Raw genomic sequence first — 17,234 nt, 5'->3', positions numbered from 1 at the left:
ATTTATTCTGGAGCCACTTGGATATGCATATTGAGGTGGGCAGGGACATAGGGATCTGACTCAAGGGTTTCTCTGATGACAGGAAATGTAACATTTTGTACAACAGCGTCAAAAACAAATTCCATTCAAATATTATTTTGTTGTACAAAATTGGGAAGAACTTCAAACAAGAAGTATTTCCCCATAACTTTCCTTTTTCAAGTTACAACACCTTGCATTTATATAGCGCCTTTAGCATAGTAAAATGTCTCAGGGCGCTTCACAGAATTTGACACCTGCATTGTAGCCTATTTTTTGTGGTTGTTTCTTGTTACAATCTCCCCATGTGATGCTACTTTACGTGCGCATGAAGAGTGATTAGAGGAGTAAAATGTGTCCATAAAATAATTAAAAAATAACTCGAGTCCTTTGTCTGATGGCAAGCATTTATTGGTTTTCGTACTCTGTTGCCCCAAACTCATCCTATTCCCTCCTTTGGTCAGGTGCTGGCTTGTGCATTTTTTTAAAATCTATTGAGTGATGTAAATGAAAATAGGTCACTTTCTTTTTGAAAAAACAATCATTTTGTTCTCTGCCCTATTGAAAGCATTGATTCTTTATGCAGCACAATTCTGTAGGTGTACATCACCCACCAGTATCTTGCCCAAATGGCGCTTTGAGCTCGCAGTGAGACTTGACAGGCCATTCAACCACGAGAGGGGATTTTATCCTGAGCTGACCCTCACATTCACTTTCATCAGTACTCAATCCACCATGTTAAACATTCACTCCCTCCACCACCGGCACAGCGTGGCTGCAGCGTGCTCCATCTACAAGAAGCATTGCAGCAACTCGGTGAGGTTTCCTCGACAGCACCTCCCAAACCCGCGACCTGTACCACCTAGAAGGACAAGGGCAGCAGGCACATGGGAACACCAGCACCTCCAAGTCACCCACCATCCTGATTTGGAAATATATCGCCATTCCTTCATCGTCACCGGGTCAGAATCCTGGCACTCCCTCCCTAGCAGCACTGAGGGAGCACTTTCACCGCGTGGACTGTAGCAGTTCAAGACCATGGCCAACTGGCACCTTCTCGAGGGCAATTAGGGATGGGCAATAAATACTGACCTCGCCGGTGATGCCCATAGAATCATAGAATGGTTACAGCACAGAAGGCCATTCGGCCCATCGAGCTCATGCCGGCGCTCTGCAAGAGCACTTCAGCTAGTTCCATTACCCCACCCTATCCCTGTAGCCCTGCAATCTTTTTCCTTCAGGTACGTATCCAACTTCCTTTTGAAAGCCGTGATTGAGTCTGCCTCCACCACCCTTTCAGGCAGTGCATTCCAGATCCTAACCATTCACTGTGTAAAAAAGTTTTTTCTTATGTCGCCTTTGATTCTTTTGCCAATGTCCTTAAATCTGTGTCACATGGATGAACTTCAACAATTGCACATCCCTGTCTGGAGTAAAAATAAAATGGGGAAGGTGGCTCAACCATGGCTAACAAGGGAAATTAAGGATAGTGTTAAATCCAAGGAAGAGGCATATAAATTGGCCAGAAAAAGCAGCAAACCTGAGGACTTGGAGAAATTGAATATTCAGCAGAGGAGGACAAAGGGTTAAATTAGGAGGGGGAAAGTAGAGTATGAGAGGAAGCTTGCCGGAAACATAAAAACTGACTGCAAATGCTTATATAGATATGTGAAGAGAAAAAGATTAGTGAAGACAAACATAGGTCCCTTGCAGTCAGATTCAGGTGAATTTATAATGGAGAACAAAGAAATGGCAGACCAGTTGAACATATACTTTGATTCTGTCTTCATGAAGGAAGACACAAATAACTTTCCAGAAATACTAGGGGACCGAGGATCCACTGAGAAGGAGGAATTGAAGGAAATACTTATTAGGCGGGAAATTGTGTTAGGGAAATTGATGGGATTGAAGGCCGATAAATCCCCGGGGCCTGATAGTCTGCACCCCAGAGTACTTAAGGAAGTGGCCCTAGAAATAGTGGATGCATTGGTGATCATTTTCCAACAGTCTATCGACTCTGGATCGGTTCCTATGGACTGGTGGGTAGCTAATGTAACACCACTTTTTAAGAAAGGAGGGAGAGAGAAAACGGGTAATTATAGACCGGTTAGCCTGACATCAGTAGTGGGGAAAATGTTGGAATCAATTATTAAAGATGAAGTAGCAGCGCATTTGGAAAGCAGTGACAGGATCGGTCCAAGTCAGCATGGATTTATGAAAGGAAAATCAGGCTTGACAAATCTTCTAGAATAATAGAGTGGACAAGGGAGAACCAGTGGATGTGGTGTATTTGGACTTTCAAAATATCCCACACAGGAGATTGGTGTGCAAAGTTAAAACACATGGTATTGGGGGTAGTGTAGTGACGTCGATAGAGAACTGGGTGGCAGACAGGAAGCAGAGAGTTGGGATAAACGGGTCCTTTTCAGAACAGCAGGCAGTGACTAGTGGGGTGCTGCAGGGCTCAGTACTGGGACCCCAGCTATTTACAATATACATCAATGATTTAGATGAAGGAATTGAGTCTAATATCTCCAAGTTTGCAGATGACACTAAGCTGGGTGGCGGTGTGAGCTGTGAGGAGGATGCTAAGAGGCTGCAGGGTGACTTGGACAGGTTAGGTGAGTGGGCAAATGTATGGCAGATGCAGTATAATGTGGATAAATGTGAAGTTATCCACTTTGGGGCCAAAACACGAAGGCAGAATATTATCTGAATGACGGCAGATTAGGAAAAGGGGAGGTGCAACGAGACCTGGGTGTCATGGTACATCAGTCATTGAAAGTTGGCATGCAGATACAGCAGGCGGTGAATAAGGCAAATGGTATGTTGGCCTTCATAGCTAGGGGATTTGAGTATAGGAGCAGGGAGGTCTTACTGCAGTTGTACAGTGCCTTGTTGAGGCCTCACCTGGAATATTGTGTTCAGTTTTGGTCTCCTAATCTGAGGAATGACGTTCTTGCTATTGAGGGAGTGCAGCGAAGGTTCACCAGACTGATTCCCGGGATGGCAGGACTGACATATGAGGAGAGACTGGATCGTCTGGGCCTGTATTCACTGGAGTTTAGAATGAGAGGGGATCTCATAGAAACATATAAAATTCTGACGGGACTGGACAGGTTAGATGCAGGAAGAATGTTTCCGATGTTGGGGGAAGTCCAGAACCAGGGGACACAGTCTAAGGATAAGGGGTAAGCCATTTAGGACTGAGATGAGGAGAAACTTCTTCACTCAGAGAGTTGTTAACCTGTGGAATTCCCTACCGCAGAGAGTTGTTGATGCCAGCTCATTGGATATATTCAAGAGGGAGTTAGATATGGCCCTTACGGTTAAAGGGATCAAGGGCTATGGAGAGAAAGCAGGAAAGAAGTACTGAGGTGAATGATCAGCCATGATCTTATTGAATGGTGGTGCAGGCTCGAAGGGCTGAATGGCCTACTCCTGCACCTATTTTCTATGTTTCTATGCGTCTTCTGGTTCTCGACCCTTCTGCCAATGAAAACATTCTCTCTATCTACTCTGTCTAGACCCCTCATGATTTTGAGCACCTCTATCAGATCTCCTCTCAACCGTATCTCCTCTCAATCTTCTCTGCTCTAAGGAGAACAATCCCAGCTTCTCCAGTCTATCCACGTAACTGAAGTCCATGGAATTATTCTCATAAATCTTTTCTGCGCCTTCACATCCTTCCTAAAGCCTAGAATTGGGCACAATACTCCAGTTGAGGCCGAACCAGTATTTTATACAGGTTCATCATAATTTCCATGCTTTTATACTCTCTACCTCTATTCATTAAGTCCCTGATCCCATAAGCTTTTTGAATTGCTTTCTCAACCTGCACATATACCCTTAGGTCTCTCTGTTCATGCACCCCTTTTAGGATTGTACCCTTTAGTTTGTATCTCCTCTCCTCATTCTTTCTACCAAAATGTATCACTTCACACTTTTCTGCATTAAATGTAATCTGCCATATGTCCATCCATTCTATGTCCTTTTGAAGTCTATCACTATGCTCCTCACTGTTCACTGTACTTCCAAGTTTTGTGTCATCTGAAAATTTTGAAATTGTACCCTGTATACCCACATCCAAGTCATTAGTACCAACCCCTGGGGATCATCACTGCATGCCTTCCTCCAGTCCAAAAAACAACCGTTCACTACTACTCCCTGTTTCCTGTCACTTTGCCAATTTCGTATTCATGCTGCCATTGTCCTTTTTAGTCCATGGGCTTCAACTTTGCTGACAAGCCTATTATGTGGCACCTTGCCGAGCGCTTTTTGGAAGTCCATTTACACCATGCCAACCCATTGCCCTCATCAACCCTAGTCCTCGTCCCACTCTCCCGCCCACATCCCATGAATGAATGAAAAAAGCCCTCACTGTGTCTCCTCCCTCACTTTGCCTAACCTAGGTGCGCTGAACTCAATTGTCGACCCCCCCACAGTAAGTGGAAGCCCTCGCGAGATTTGGGCGAAAAGCCATTGGCGCTAACCCGGGCCGTCCCTAATCGATAGAACTCGGTTTGGAATCTTGGGGGATGAGAGATTCTAAATTGGAATCCTACCGATGTTTGAATAAGAATCCTGGAGCGTGCGGCCGTTGGCTCGCGGTTTCCATGGTAACCGGGCCTACATTTTATTCCCCCCCACACGGCAGCGCAGCTCCCTGCTGAGCCGCGAGAGCTTCCGCCGCCGCTGCTGAAAGGCATGGAATCTCTCCGCCCCGTCTTGTAACGTGGGTGGGTAAGTGCCGGAGCCGTGTCTCGCCGGGGCGGGGGAGAGAAACCGAGCCCGAGGCCTAAGCGGATCCCGGGCCTGGTTTCTGGGAACCAGGATCGGCGCGGTGGGTTTTCCACGAGGGGACCAATTTTAAAAATGAGGCCGAAGCGGGGAGGGGGGTTGATGCGGAGTCACCTGACGACGTGAACTCGGTGAATGGAGGGAGAGTTTGTAGCGAAAAGCGCTTGGAGGCCCGATGAGTGAGGCCAGGCTGGCGGTACCAGGGCCCCGCACCAAGCCTCCTCCACTAGATGCAATGGGAGCACTTATGAAACCACCCGCCACGTTTGATTAAATAACCGAGGAGGAGAAGATCTTTTTATTGCGCGTCCTCCTGGTGCTGTTACTTGCAAGAGTTGGCCAAGCGCTGGCTTTGATTGCCGGGGTTTGTGTTTGTGATCCCGCCCTCCCGCTGTGCTCGGGCATGCCCGGGCAGAGCTCCCAGCCCCCACCCGGGTGATTCAGCAGGAGCTCCGGCTCAGCTGCTTCTGTCGATCGGGTCATGCTCGGACATGTCAGCCGGCGGACTCTGCACACAGACTTCGCCGACAGGATGTCGCCCTGACTTGCCCCCCCCCACTTCACCAGTTCCGTCAGGTTGGCTTTAAAAAGGGGGGGAAGCTCGACCAGTTTTTACACGTATGTGGAGTTCGCCCTTCGAGTTGGGTGCGTTTTAGAATGTTTTTAAAGCTGGTTGATTTAATTTGTGTTTCTTTTTAACCAGATGTATAAGGTACAAATGTTTGCTTGAAAGGAATATTGGAGAAATGGCAACAAACGGATCAACAACCTGCTTTGGCACCTCACAAGATGATCAGATACTAACTGCAGAGCAGGAAAGTCAAGTATGTGTTTTTTTTTTGCTTGTTTGATTAGTTGTGAATTCTATAGGTTCTGTAGGAAGAATGCTTTAAGAATATGATTCAATCGTTTTTAAACCTGTTAGAATGATTTTTTTTTCCTGCAAATGTTTCAGGTGAAACCCAAGCCACTTTTACTTAAGCTGTTGCGGTTTGCAGGTGCACAGAATGAAATCTTTACGATGAAGGAGGTTAGTCTACAATTTAGGTGGATTTATTCTGTAAGTGATTTTTGGAGGCGTTAGCTGCATTGCTTGTGTTTGCTGAACCACACGTGTACAATAGTTAGCACTTTAAATGTCTGCTGCAGCTCACCTTTGAGTCAGAAGATCATGGGTTCAAGACCCACTCCAGAGGCTTAAGCATATAATCCAGGCCAATACTCCCAGTGCAGTACTGAGCTGTCGGATGTTCTGTCTTTTGGATGAGACGTTAAACCTATGTCTACCCTTTCGGGTGGATATTAAAGATCCCATGGCACAATTTGAAGGAGAGCATAGAGGCTCTCCCCGGTGTCCTGGTAATTATACAGTAGTGTTTCTCGAACTGGGGTCCACAAAGCCCCAGGGGTTGGCAGAGACTTCCCAGGGGCTCCACGGCCAGAGGTAATTGCAAGCCTTCTCTTTATAAAATCGACACGAGAACAATTCACAAGAATTGAATCAAATGGCTGGGCCTGCCTCCTCACAGGCCCACAGCTCTCACTCACTTTGCAATGAGCACTCCCTCCCGGTTGAGCTGATTCCTCTTGCCGATGGCCCGACCCTGTGCCATCCTCCCGATACATGATCAGAGCGCCTGCGGGGGGCCTTCAAATACGTGAATGAAGGTGTTCACGCAAATACATACAATTCCATAGTGTAGCTGTTACAGAACATGCCAGTGGGACAGAATGGTGGTGAATCATGCTTCCAGCAGCATCCCAGGATGTGCAAGGGTGCTTGTGTTTTCGCTCACCTTGGCCAGCCTGCTGACAGCTGACGGCTTTAAAAATTGTCCAGAACTAAGTGGGAGACATTACTAATTTGATTTTGAAAAGGGGTTCTTCAATCAAAAGGTTTGAGAATCACTGATTTTAAAAAGCTCAACAGCCAATTAACTACTTAAAAAATGCAGTAATTGTTGTATGTACAAATGTAGCAACCCATTTGTGCACAGCAAGTGAGATAAACAACCAGTTAATCTGTTTTGGTGATGTTGGTTGAGGGAACCATGTTGGCCGAGCCATGGATAAAAATCAAAAATAATACACTCCCATTAAACTAATTTTCTGTCGCAACCAGTACCATGTTGCAAAACGAATGGAAGTGTAATAAGTCCGATCCCCTCGCTTATCAGTGAACTATGTTCACGGCATTCTTTTGCCTGTGGAAACATTTGTTTGTTGTAACTGAGTCTTCTCATTAAAGAAGCTACTGTAATTTCCCATTACAAGTGATGTGTTCATGTCTTGGACTGAAGGTTGATTTTCATGTTTTTGTTGACAGGTAATGTACTACTTAGGACAATATATAATGACTAAGCAGTTATATGATGAAAAACAGCAACATATAGTCCATTGTTCAGATGATCTGCTGAGTCACTTGTTTGGAGTGCAGAGCTTTTCAGTTAAAGAACCACGGTAAAGTAAATTTTGAATATGGAATTACAAAATGTATGCTGTGAATACATGGAGAGGATTGAAAAACTTTATAGATTCATTATGTAATTTCAAACCAATTTTAATGTTTTTTGCCCACATCAAGGACTATGGTTTGGTTGGGTCTAAATTGTTAGACTGCTTGTCCAGCATCCAGTACTGGATGAGCAGAAATGTCCTCCCAACTAAATATTGGAAAGCCTGAAGCCATTCTCTTCAGTCCCTGTCACAAACTCTGTTCCCTAGTCACCGACTCCATCCCTCTTCCTGCTAACTGTCTGAAGCCGAACCTGACTGTTCATAACCTTGGTGTCATATTTGACCCCAAGATGAGTTTCCGACCACATATCTGCATCATCACTAAGACCATCTATTTCCACCTCCATTACACTGCCCAATTCAGCTCTTGCCTCAGCTCATCTTCTATTGAAAACTTCATCCATGTCTTTTGTTACCTCGAGAGTTGACTATTCCAACGAACTCCTGGCCAGGCTCCCACTCTGATCTTTCTGTTTCCTACATTACAACAGTGACTACATTTCCAAAAGTACTTCATTGGCTGTAAAGAGCTTTTCAAATGTGAAATTTGGTGCATGCCCTTTCCTTCCTTTCCTCCGCAATTGTGAAGTCATCTAAACTCTGCTGCCCATGTCCTAACTTGCACCAAGTCCTATTCACCCATCACCCCTGTGCTCGTTGACCTACATTGGCTCCCGGTTAAGCAGCGCTTTGATATTTTTCAAATCCCTCCATGGCCTCATCCCCTCCCTATCTCCAATCTCCTTTATCCCTACAACCCTCCGAGATATCAATACACTTCTAATTGAACATCCTTGTTTTTAATCATTCCACTGTTGGCGGCTGTACCTTCAGCTGCCACGGTCCTATACTCTGGAATTCCCTCCCTAAACCTCTCCACCTCTCCTCCTTTTAACGTGCTCCTTAAAACCTACCTCTTTTTCCAAACTTTTGGTCATCTGCCCTAATATCATCTCATGTGGCTCAGTATCAAATTTTGTTTGATAACGCTCCTGTGAAGCACCTTGAGCTGTACTAGTACCTTAAAGGCGCTATATAAATACAAGTTGTTGTTTAAGCTTTATTCTTAAAAATAAGTCAATGGGGGGAACTTAGTGGGTTTAATGCAAGTTTTAAGAAAAATGGAATTTAAGGTAAACAGATCTCCAGGACCTGATTGTTCCAACCCTAGAGTGTTTTTAAAAAAAAAACAGATGGGAAGTTGCAGATGCATTGTTAATAATTTTCTAAAGCTGTCTAGATTTGAGAACTTTGCCTTTTTTAGATTGGAAAATTGCAAATGTCGCTGTATTATTTAAGACTGGAGGGAGGGAGAAACCAGGAAGCTATAGACTTGTTAATTTAATGTCAGTTGTGGGGAAGTTACTAGAATTTTATCACGGACAGAATGACTGAGCATTTGAACAGGTAGGAGCTAATCAGAGACAGTATGGACCTGACCAATCTGGTTGAATATTTGAGCAGGTTGCTAACAAGGTGGATAGGGAAGTGTCTATGGACATCCAGAAGGCGTTTGATAAGGTTTCATACAAGGAATGATTAGCAAAAATGAGAGCACACTCGAGTAAGTAACCTTGAGCCATGGGTTGATAATTGGCAGGTTGGCGACAGGGTAGGGATAGAAGGAATTACTCTGATTGGCGGAATGTGACAAGTGGTGTTCCCCAGAGCTCTGTACTGGGCCTCAGCTTTTCACCATTATATGAAGCAAAAGAGAGTGTTTATGTATCCCAGTTTACAGTTACACTAAGTTAGGAGGCACAGTAAGTTGTGTAGATGGGAGCAGGAAGTGACATAGGGACATAGACACATAGACAGACTGTGAGTGGGCAAAACCACGGCAGATGAATTTCAATGTGGGTAGTGTGAGGTAATCCACTTTGGATCCAAGAAAGACAAATCAGAATATTTTCTTAATGGTGAGGTACTAGAGACTCTGGGGGAGCAAAGTGAATTGAGTGCCCATGCACACCCATCACTAAAAGCTAGTGCACAGGTTCAAAAAGCTAATGGAATGAAGGCCTTTTATTTTGAGGGTTGGAATACAAAGGGGAGGAAGTTAAGCTTCAGTTATACAGAGCTTTAGTCAGCCCCCATCTGGAGTGCCTCACCTTAGAAGAACATATTGGCTGTAGATTCACCAAAATTATACCAGGGCTTAGTCAAATTATTTAGGCAGGTTGTCTAAAATCATGTTGTATTGCCTTGAGTTTGGACAGTTGAGGGGTGATCTAATTGGGGTATTTCAAATAATAGAGGATTCGATAGAGTAGATTCAGGGAATGCATTTCTTCTGGTGGGAGAATCCAGAAGAAGGGGCATGATCTTAAAATTAGAGCTAGGCCATTTAAGACTGAAGTCAGGAAGCACTTTTTCAGAAAAGGTAGTGGAAATGTGGAATACACTTCCGCCCTTTCAAGGCTGTCAATGCTGTGTCATTTGAAATTTTCAAGACTGAGATCAACAATTGTTTATTAGGTTAGGGTATCAAGGGATATTGTTCAAAGGCAGGTAAATAAAGTTGAGGTACAGATTGGTCATGATCTAATTGATTGAGAAACAGGCAGAAAAGGCTAAATGGCCTACTCCTGCTCTATATTTTGGGTAACACTTTACTGTTTCCATCTGCTTTTCCCTGTTGTGTATCTGCATTGTGTGTTGCCCCGTCACTGGTACTCTGAAATTGCCATTACGCTATGTGTTAACAGCTTATGGAGGAGTTCCATTTTTTTTTTAAGGAAAATAGGCTAATTTCTATGATAAGTGTGCCCATAGGACTGTCCGCTTGGCTCGCTTGGTAGTACTCTAGCCCAATGGATCATTTCATCCAAAACGCTGCTGCCTGTATCCTAATCTGCACCATGTCCTGCTCACCCATCACGTTTGTGCTCGCTGACCAACCCGAGCTTCTGGTCCCCAATGCCTGCAATTTAAAGTTGCATTTTAAAAATTACTACTGCAGCTGTTAGATTTTTAAAGCTGCTACTTTTCGTTTGAATTTTAAAATTCCAATCAATACCTGTGCGATAATGGTACCCTAACTACATAATGGTTATGTCAGCAGACAGGTAATCAAAGCAGTAGTTCTTAACCATTTTCATATCTGTACCGTTTCCTTTCCACCTACCCTCTATTGCAAAAATCACAAAAGTTCTCCATACTCGTAAGGTTTTACAGTGCTACACCAGTATTTAAAATGCGGTCATAAAAGTGCGTACAAGGTAGTTTTCATGGAACTTGCACCATTTATGAAAGGTTTGCAATTCATTGCAGTGCTTGTGCATTATAAAGCTTGTTGCCACTGCACATCCACAAACTAAATGAATTGTTTATTCCCAGAAGTTCAGAATGTGGAAAAAAACAACTCTGACCCCTTTTGCATCCCACTTTCCCTTTGCCTCACCATTGGTGTCTAGGCCCTAAGTGTTGTAATTCTCTTCCTAAATCTCTTCACCTCTCTCTGCCTTTAAGACCTGACTTAAAATATACTTCTTTGACAAAGTCACCTTCTTAATATCTCCCTTTTTGGCTCAATATAAATTCCTCCTGTGAAGTGCTTTGGGTTGTTTTCCTGCAATAAAAGCACTGTCAATGTAGGTTATTGTTTATATGCTTATAGAAATTTACAGCGCAGAAGGAGGCCATTTCGGCCCATCGTGTCTGCGCCGGCCGACAAAGAGCCGCATGGCCCTTCATCAGCAGCCCTAAAGGTTACATACAAACCCACGAACAATGACGGAAAGGTAAAGAGCACCCAGCCCAACCAGTCCACCCCACACCACTGCAACACCCCTTATACTAAAAGCATCGACACTCCACCCCAACCGGAGCCATGTGATCTCCTGGGAGAGGCAAAATCCAGATTTAAAAACCCAGGCCAATTTAGGGAGAACAAATTCTGGGAAAATTCCTCTCCGCCCCATCTAGGCGATCAAAACTAGTCCATGAGATCATCTTGGCCGTATTCTGTTCCCTGCAGTACTTACCATTATATCTGCGCCGACCAACAAAAGGTCATCTAGTCTAATCCCAATTACTAGCTCTAGGTCCGTAACCCCGCAGGTTACTGCACTTTAAGTGCCCATCCAACTATCTCTTAAAAGTGGTGAAGGCTTCTGCATCCACCACTCTTCCAGGCAGCGAGTTCCAGATCCCAACAACCCTCTGCGTGAAGAAGCCCCCCCCCCCCCCCCCCCCCCCACTCAAGTCCCCTCTAAACCTTCCACCAACCACCTTAAAACTATGCCCCCTCGTAATAGCCCCCTCCACCAATGGAAATGGATCCTTACTATCCACTATGTCCAGGCCCCTCAATATTTTGTATACTTCAATGAGGTCTCCTGTTAACCTCCTCTGTTCCAATGAGAACAAACCCAGCCTATCCAATCTGTCCTCATAACTAAGATTCTCCATTCCAGGCAGCAACCTAGTAAATCTCCTCTGCACCCTCTCTAGTGCAATCATGTCCTTCCTATCATATGGCAACCAGAACTGCACGCAGTACTCCAGCTGTGGCCTAACCAAAGTATTATACAATTTGAGCATAACCTCCCTGCTCTTATATTCTATGCCTTGGCCAATAAAGGCAAGCATTCCGTATGCCTTCTTAAACACCTTACCCACCTGGCCTGCTACTTTCAGAGATCTGTAGACAAGCACTCCAAGGTCCCTTTTTATTAATATACTGTTAAGTGGCCTACCGCTTAATGTGTATATCCTTTCCTTATTACCCCTCCAAAGTGCATCACCTCATACTTCTGAGTTAAATTCCATTTGCCACTGCTCTGCCCACCTGACCAGTAGATTGATCGCCTCCTGCAGCCCATGACTTTCCTCTTCATTATCAACCACGCAGCCAATTTTAGTGTCGTCTGCAAACTTCTTAATCATACTCTCTCTATTTAAATCGTTGATATATACCACAAAAAGCGAGGGACCCAGTACTGAGCCCTGCGGAACCCCACTGGAAACATCCTTCCAGTCACACAAACATCTATCAATCATTACCCTTTGCTTCCTACCTCCAAGCCAATTTTGAATCCAACTTGCCACTTTGCCCTGGATCCCATGGGCTTTAACCTTCATGAATAGTCTACCATGCGGGACCTTATCAAAAGCCTTGCTAAAGTCCATATATACTACATCGTATGCACTACTATCATTGACCCTCTTGGTTAGCTCCTCAAAAAATTCAATCAGGTTAGTCAAACATGATCTTCCCTTAACAAATCCATGCTGACTGTCCCTAATTAATCCTTGCATATCCAAATGCAGATTTATCCTGTCTTTCAGGATTTTTTCCAGTAATTTTCCCACCACTGAGGTTAGGCTGACAGACCTGTAATTACTCGGCCTATCCCTTTTTCCCCTTCTTAAACAAAGGTACTACATTAGCAGTCCTCCAATCCTCCGGCACCATTCCCATATCCAAAGGGAACTGGAAAATGATGGTCATGACCTCTGCTATTTCCTCTTTTACTTTGCTCAACAGCCTGGGATGCATTTCATCCGGGCCTGGGGACTTATCTACTTTCAAAGCTGCTAAACCTCTTAATACTTCCTCTCTCTCTCTATTTATTTCATCCAGAATATCACATTCCTCCTCTATAGCAGTATCGGCATGACCTCTTTCCTTTGTGAAAACAGATGCAAAGTATTCGTTAAGAACCCTACCAACATCTTCCGCCTCCACACAAAGATTACCCTTGTGGTCTCTAATAGGCCCTACCCTTTCCTTAGTTACCCTCTTAACAAACTCTTAATATATAGAACATCTTCGGGTTTTCCTTAATTTTACTGGCCAAGAATTTCTCGTGCTCTCTCTTAGCATTCCTAATATCCTTTTTAATTTTGCCTCTTAACTTTCTATATTCCTCTAAAGATTCTAAAGTATTTAGCCGTTGATATGTGACATAAGCATCCCTTTTTTTCTTAATCCTCCCCTGTAAGTCCCTAGACATCCAGGGGGCTCCAGAATTATTTTTTCCAGCCTTTTTGTTTGGCCTGAACCTTTCGCATCTCCTCCTTGAATGCCTCCCACTGTTCCGACACAGATTTACCCACAAGTGGCTGTTTCCAGTCCACTATGGCCAAATCATTCCTTAACTTAGCAAAATTAGCTTTTCCCCAATTCGGAACTTTTATTCCAGGCCTATTCTTGTCCTTATCCATGACCAACTTGAATCTGACTGAATTATGGTCACTGGCACCCAAATACTCCCCACTAATACCCCTTCAACCTGCCCAGCTTCATTCCCCAAAACTAAATCCAAGACTGCCCCCTCTCGTGTTGAACTTGCTACATACTGACTAAAAAAGTTCTCTTGAATGCATTTCAATAATTCCGCACTCTCGATACCCTTCACGCTAAATTTGTCCCAATCAATATCTGGATAGTTAAAATCCCCTATTATTACTACCCTATGGTTTTTAGACTTCACAGCAATTTGCCTACATATTTGTTCCTCTATACTCTCCCACTATTTGGGGGTCTATAATGCACTCCCAGCAGTGTGATCGCCCCTATTTTATTTTTCAATTCGACCCATATGGCCTCAATTGATGATCCCTCTAACATATCATCCCTCCTCACCGCTGTAATAGTTTCTTCAATCAGTACCACAACCACACGCCCCCCTTTTTTTTAATTCTTCCGCCCCCCCCCCACCTTTTTTTACCCCCTCTATCTTATCTAAACATCCTGTAGGCAGGAATATTAATCTGCCAAACCTGCCCCTCTTTCAGCCATGTTTCTGTAATAGCTATAATGTCATACTCCCAAGTGTCTACCTGTGCTCTTGGCTTATCCGCCTTATTCGCTATACTCCTTGCATTAAAGTATATACCATTCAGCACAGGAAGACCTCCTTGCTTACTACATACTAAGCCCTGTTTCCTCTGTCTTACAGATTCGCTTTCTAGATTCTTGCTATCCAACTTCTGCTTTTAATTCTTTCCCTTTTGAATTCGTTCTCGGGTTACCATCCCCCTGCCAAGCTAGTTTAAACTCTCCCCAACAGCACTAGCAAAACTCCCCGCGAGGATATTGGTTCCGGCGCTGTTGAGGTGCAACCAGTCCGATTTGTACAGGTCCCATCTCTCCCAGAAGCAGTCCCAATGCGTCAAGAATTTAAAGCCCTCCCTCCTACACCAATTTTCCAGCCATGTGTTCATCATCTCTATTCTTCTATTCTTGTACTCATTAGCACGTGGCACCGGTAGTAACCTGGAGATTACTACCTTTTTGAGGTCCTACCCTTTAATTTTCTTCCTAGCTCCCTAAATTCTTCCTGTAGGACCTCATCCCTCATTTTACCCATGTCGTTGGTCCCGATATGGACCACTATCTCTAGCTGTTTGCCTTCCCTTCCCCCCCCCCCCCCCCCCAGGATGCCCTGCATCCGCTCTGTGACATCCTTGACCCTGGCACCAGGGAGGCACAAAACCATTCGGGAGTCACTTCTACGGCTGCAGAAACGCCTGTCTGTTCCCCTAACTATAGAATCCCCTATCACTAGGGCTTTTTTGTTCTTCGTCCCTCCCCCCTGTGCAGCTGAGCCACCTGTGGTGCCTTGGAATTGGCTCTGGCTGCACTCCCCAGAGGCAGCATTGTCCTTACCGATACTCAGAATTGAATATTGATTTGAAAGCGGCGGGGGGGGGGGGGGTCACCAACTTCCCATCCACCTGCACGCCTTTAAGTTGCGGGGTAACCACCTCCTGAAACGTGCTATCCAGGTAAGCCTCGCTGATGCACCTTATTAACTCCACCTGCTGCTTCTACCTAGTAGTGCAGTCTCCTGAATAATCTCATTAATGATTGATTCAGTGTTTTTTGCCTGAAAGACTGGGCCTACTTTTAATTGCTATTCTCATTCCAATTTGTCAACAAGGGGTGAAAGAAAACCGAAAGTTTTTAGAGGCATGTGTTTTTTTTCCCCTCCCACATTACAGACACAAATTTGTGCTCTTAACCCTCTGTATCTTTTTTCCTTCTTCACCCCAGTTCAGAGACATTCTCCCTCCTTATTGCTGGTTCTAGCTCTTGTTGCTTCACTTTAGGATGTGATGTGGACAGTAATTCCTGGTCCATCAATTTTTGCCAAATCAGCAATTCCCTCCTGCAGCGAGTGGCATATAGTCCACCCCCAGAATAAAACTAGCATCAGACAGGACCTAGAATTGGTATCAGCAGTATTGCCATAATATCTAATACAGAGAACAGCTTCTGCTTCGGAACAGCATAGTGAAAAGTTAATGTAAAGTTAGTCCAAAAGCTGGTTAGTCTCAATTTATCATTTATACTGCAGATCGTTTAATTTTGGGCTTAACACACAATCTACAATAACATTTAATTCTATATTTCATAGGACATTATATGCAATGCTCTCAAAAAATTTGACATCTGTGAACCATGAAGGTATGTAATTTTAATTGCATTAATGTTTCTGCATTAGCTACTTGATGTATTGTATTACTTTAAGGAAAAGGTTTGGGAGGGGGAAATTCAGGAGAAATCTGTTTAATTTATGGTCACCGGAACAAAATGTAAGTTCCTCACTGAATTACTTTAGTTTTTATAACCAATTTCACATTGAATATAGTGCATTGTTTCTTGAAGTAGATATCTGTCCTTTGGGAATATTTACAGCCAATAATCATTCTGGTTGCATAGTATGTTGAGGCACAACTGGCAACATAACAAATTTGATCTGCATGCATTTCAGTTACAAATCTTATGCGTAGGTATAGAGCAAATGGTTTGTGCTTCCCTGAATTAGAAGTTGGGTCAGTGCCTGTGCCTCTATTCCTACCTGCTGAAATAACAATTGAACCACAAGAAAGGCTGTTTGGAAAATGAGTAGCCAGAAAAAAATATTGCCCCCTCCAAGTGCTTTCTTTTTCAAATCCATTTGAAGATGCATCTGCTGTGAATTCTTAGCAGCTTGGATGCCTAGTGAATGGTGTGCACAGTCGTCTTCAGTGTCTTGTTTAATGACTTAGTGGGGGGGGGGTGACGGTGGTCCAGCTGAAACTGCTGCTTACCAGAACATTACATTTTCCACTCTTTGTCCAGATAGGACCATGCTACCTGTTAGGGCATTGGCTTACATTATTATCTGGAGCAGAGTTGAAAGAACTCCAACCTTCAGGGACATGTCTCTTCCTCCAGATTCCACGTGCTGCAGTACTGGAGATCTACCTGGTATCGGATATGATTACATAGAAAATAGGTGCAGGAGCAGGCCATTCAGCCCTTCTAGCCTGCACCGCCATTCAATGAGTTCATGGCTGAACATGCAACTTCAGTACCCCCTTCCTGCTTTCTCGCCATACCCCTTGATCCCCCGAGTAGTAAGGACTTCATCTAACTATTACTGAGTATAGTATTAACTCTGATTCAATCTTTATCACCAGCATGTCTTCATAGAGACTCTTCAACCCCAAAAGACACTCTTTCCCCCAATATCCACCCCAACAAGAAAGGTAGTCCCTAATGGTCATTTAAAGAAGTGCCATAACTGGAAAGGAGAAAAAATACCTGGTGCTCCTTACAAGTGGCACAATTAGTAACTGTACAATTCATTATAAAATGCTGCAATCGCCCATGGTCACAGCATGGACATGTCGTATTACATTGATTGGTGTTGCCACCATTTGGGTGTGCAATGTTTTAGTCACAGCCTGTGCAGCTTAATTGTGCTGGACGCTGATCCATGGATTTGAGTATTTGTTCTTGTACTCAGCCTCTAGGTAATGATCAGCAGCTGTTGAAGTCTGAGCTTTTTTATCAGTGACATAATAGACTTAATCCATTAGTGTGATGAAAGGCCCTACATAGGTCATCTTGCATCATGCTAGGTACCTTGGTGTTCATGGTCCATTGCGATGTGCCAGGC

At 44.1% G+C, this 17,234-nt stretch overlaps 1 protein-coding gene across 6 annotated transcripts in view; it reads left to right on the top strand.

The window, feature by feature from the left end:
* Positions 1–4,494: 4,494 nt before the first annotated feature.
* Positions 4,495–17,234, top strand: part of LOC139280645 (E3 ubiquitin-protein ligase Mdm2-like) — a 111,624-nt gene continuing 98,884 nt past the window's right edge. For 3 of the 6 annotated variants that reach the window (XM_070900232.1, XM_070900231.1, XM_070900227.1), the window contains exons 1-5: positions 4,495–4,761; positions 5,522–5,642; positions 5,774–5,848; positions 7,145–7,278; positions 15,705–15,754. In XM_070900232.1, coding sequence (XP_070756333.1) covers positions 5,565–5,642; positions 5,774–5,848; positions 7,145–7,278; positions 15,705–15,754 — 337 coding nt within the window. In that variant the 5' untranslated portion in view covers positions 4,495–4,761; positions 5,522–5,564. The other 3 variants (XM_070900228.1, XM_070900230.1, XM_070900229.1) reach the window with 3 other exon arrangements.

Source organism: Pristiophorus japonicus, chromosome 15, assembly GCF_044704955.1.
Source record: "Pristiophorus japonicus isolate sPriJap1 chromosome 15, sPriJap1.hap1, whole genome shotgun sequence".
Classification (NCBI taxonomy): domain Eukaryota; kingdom Metazoa; phylum Chordata; class Chondrichthyes; family Pristiophoridae; genus Pristiophorus; species Pristiophorus japonicus.
Note: the sequence above shows the minus strand (reverse complement) of the source record. Positions and strands in the feature narration are given on the sequence as shown.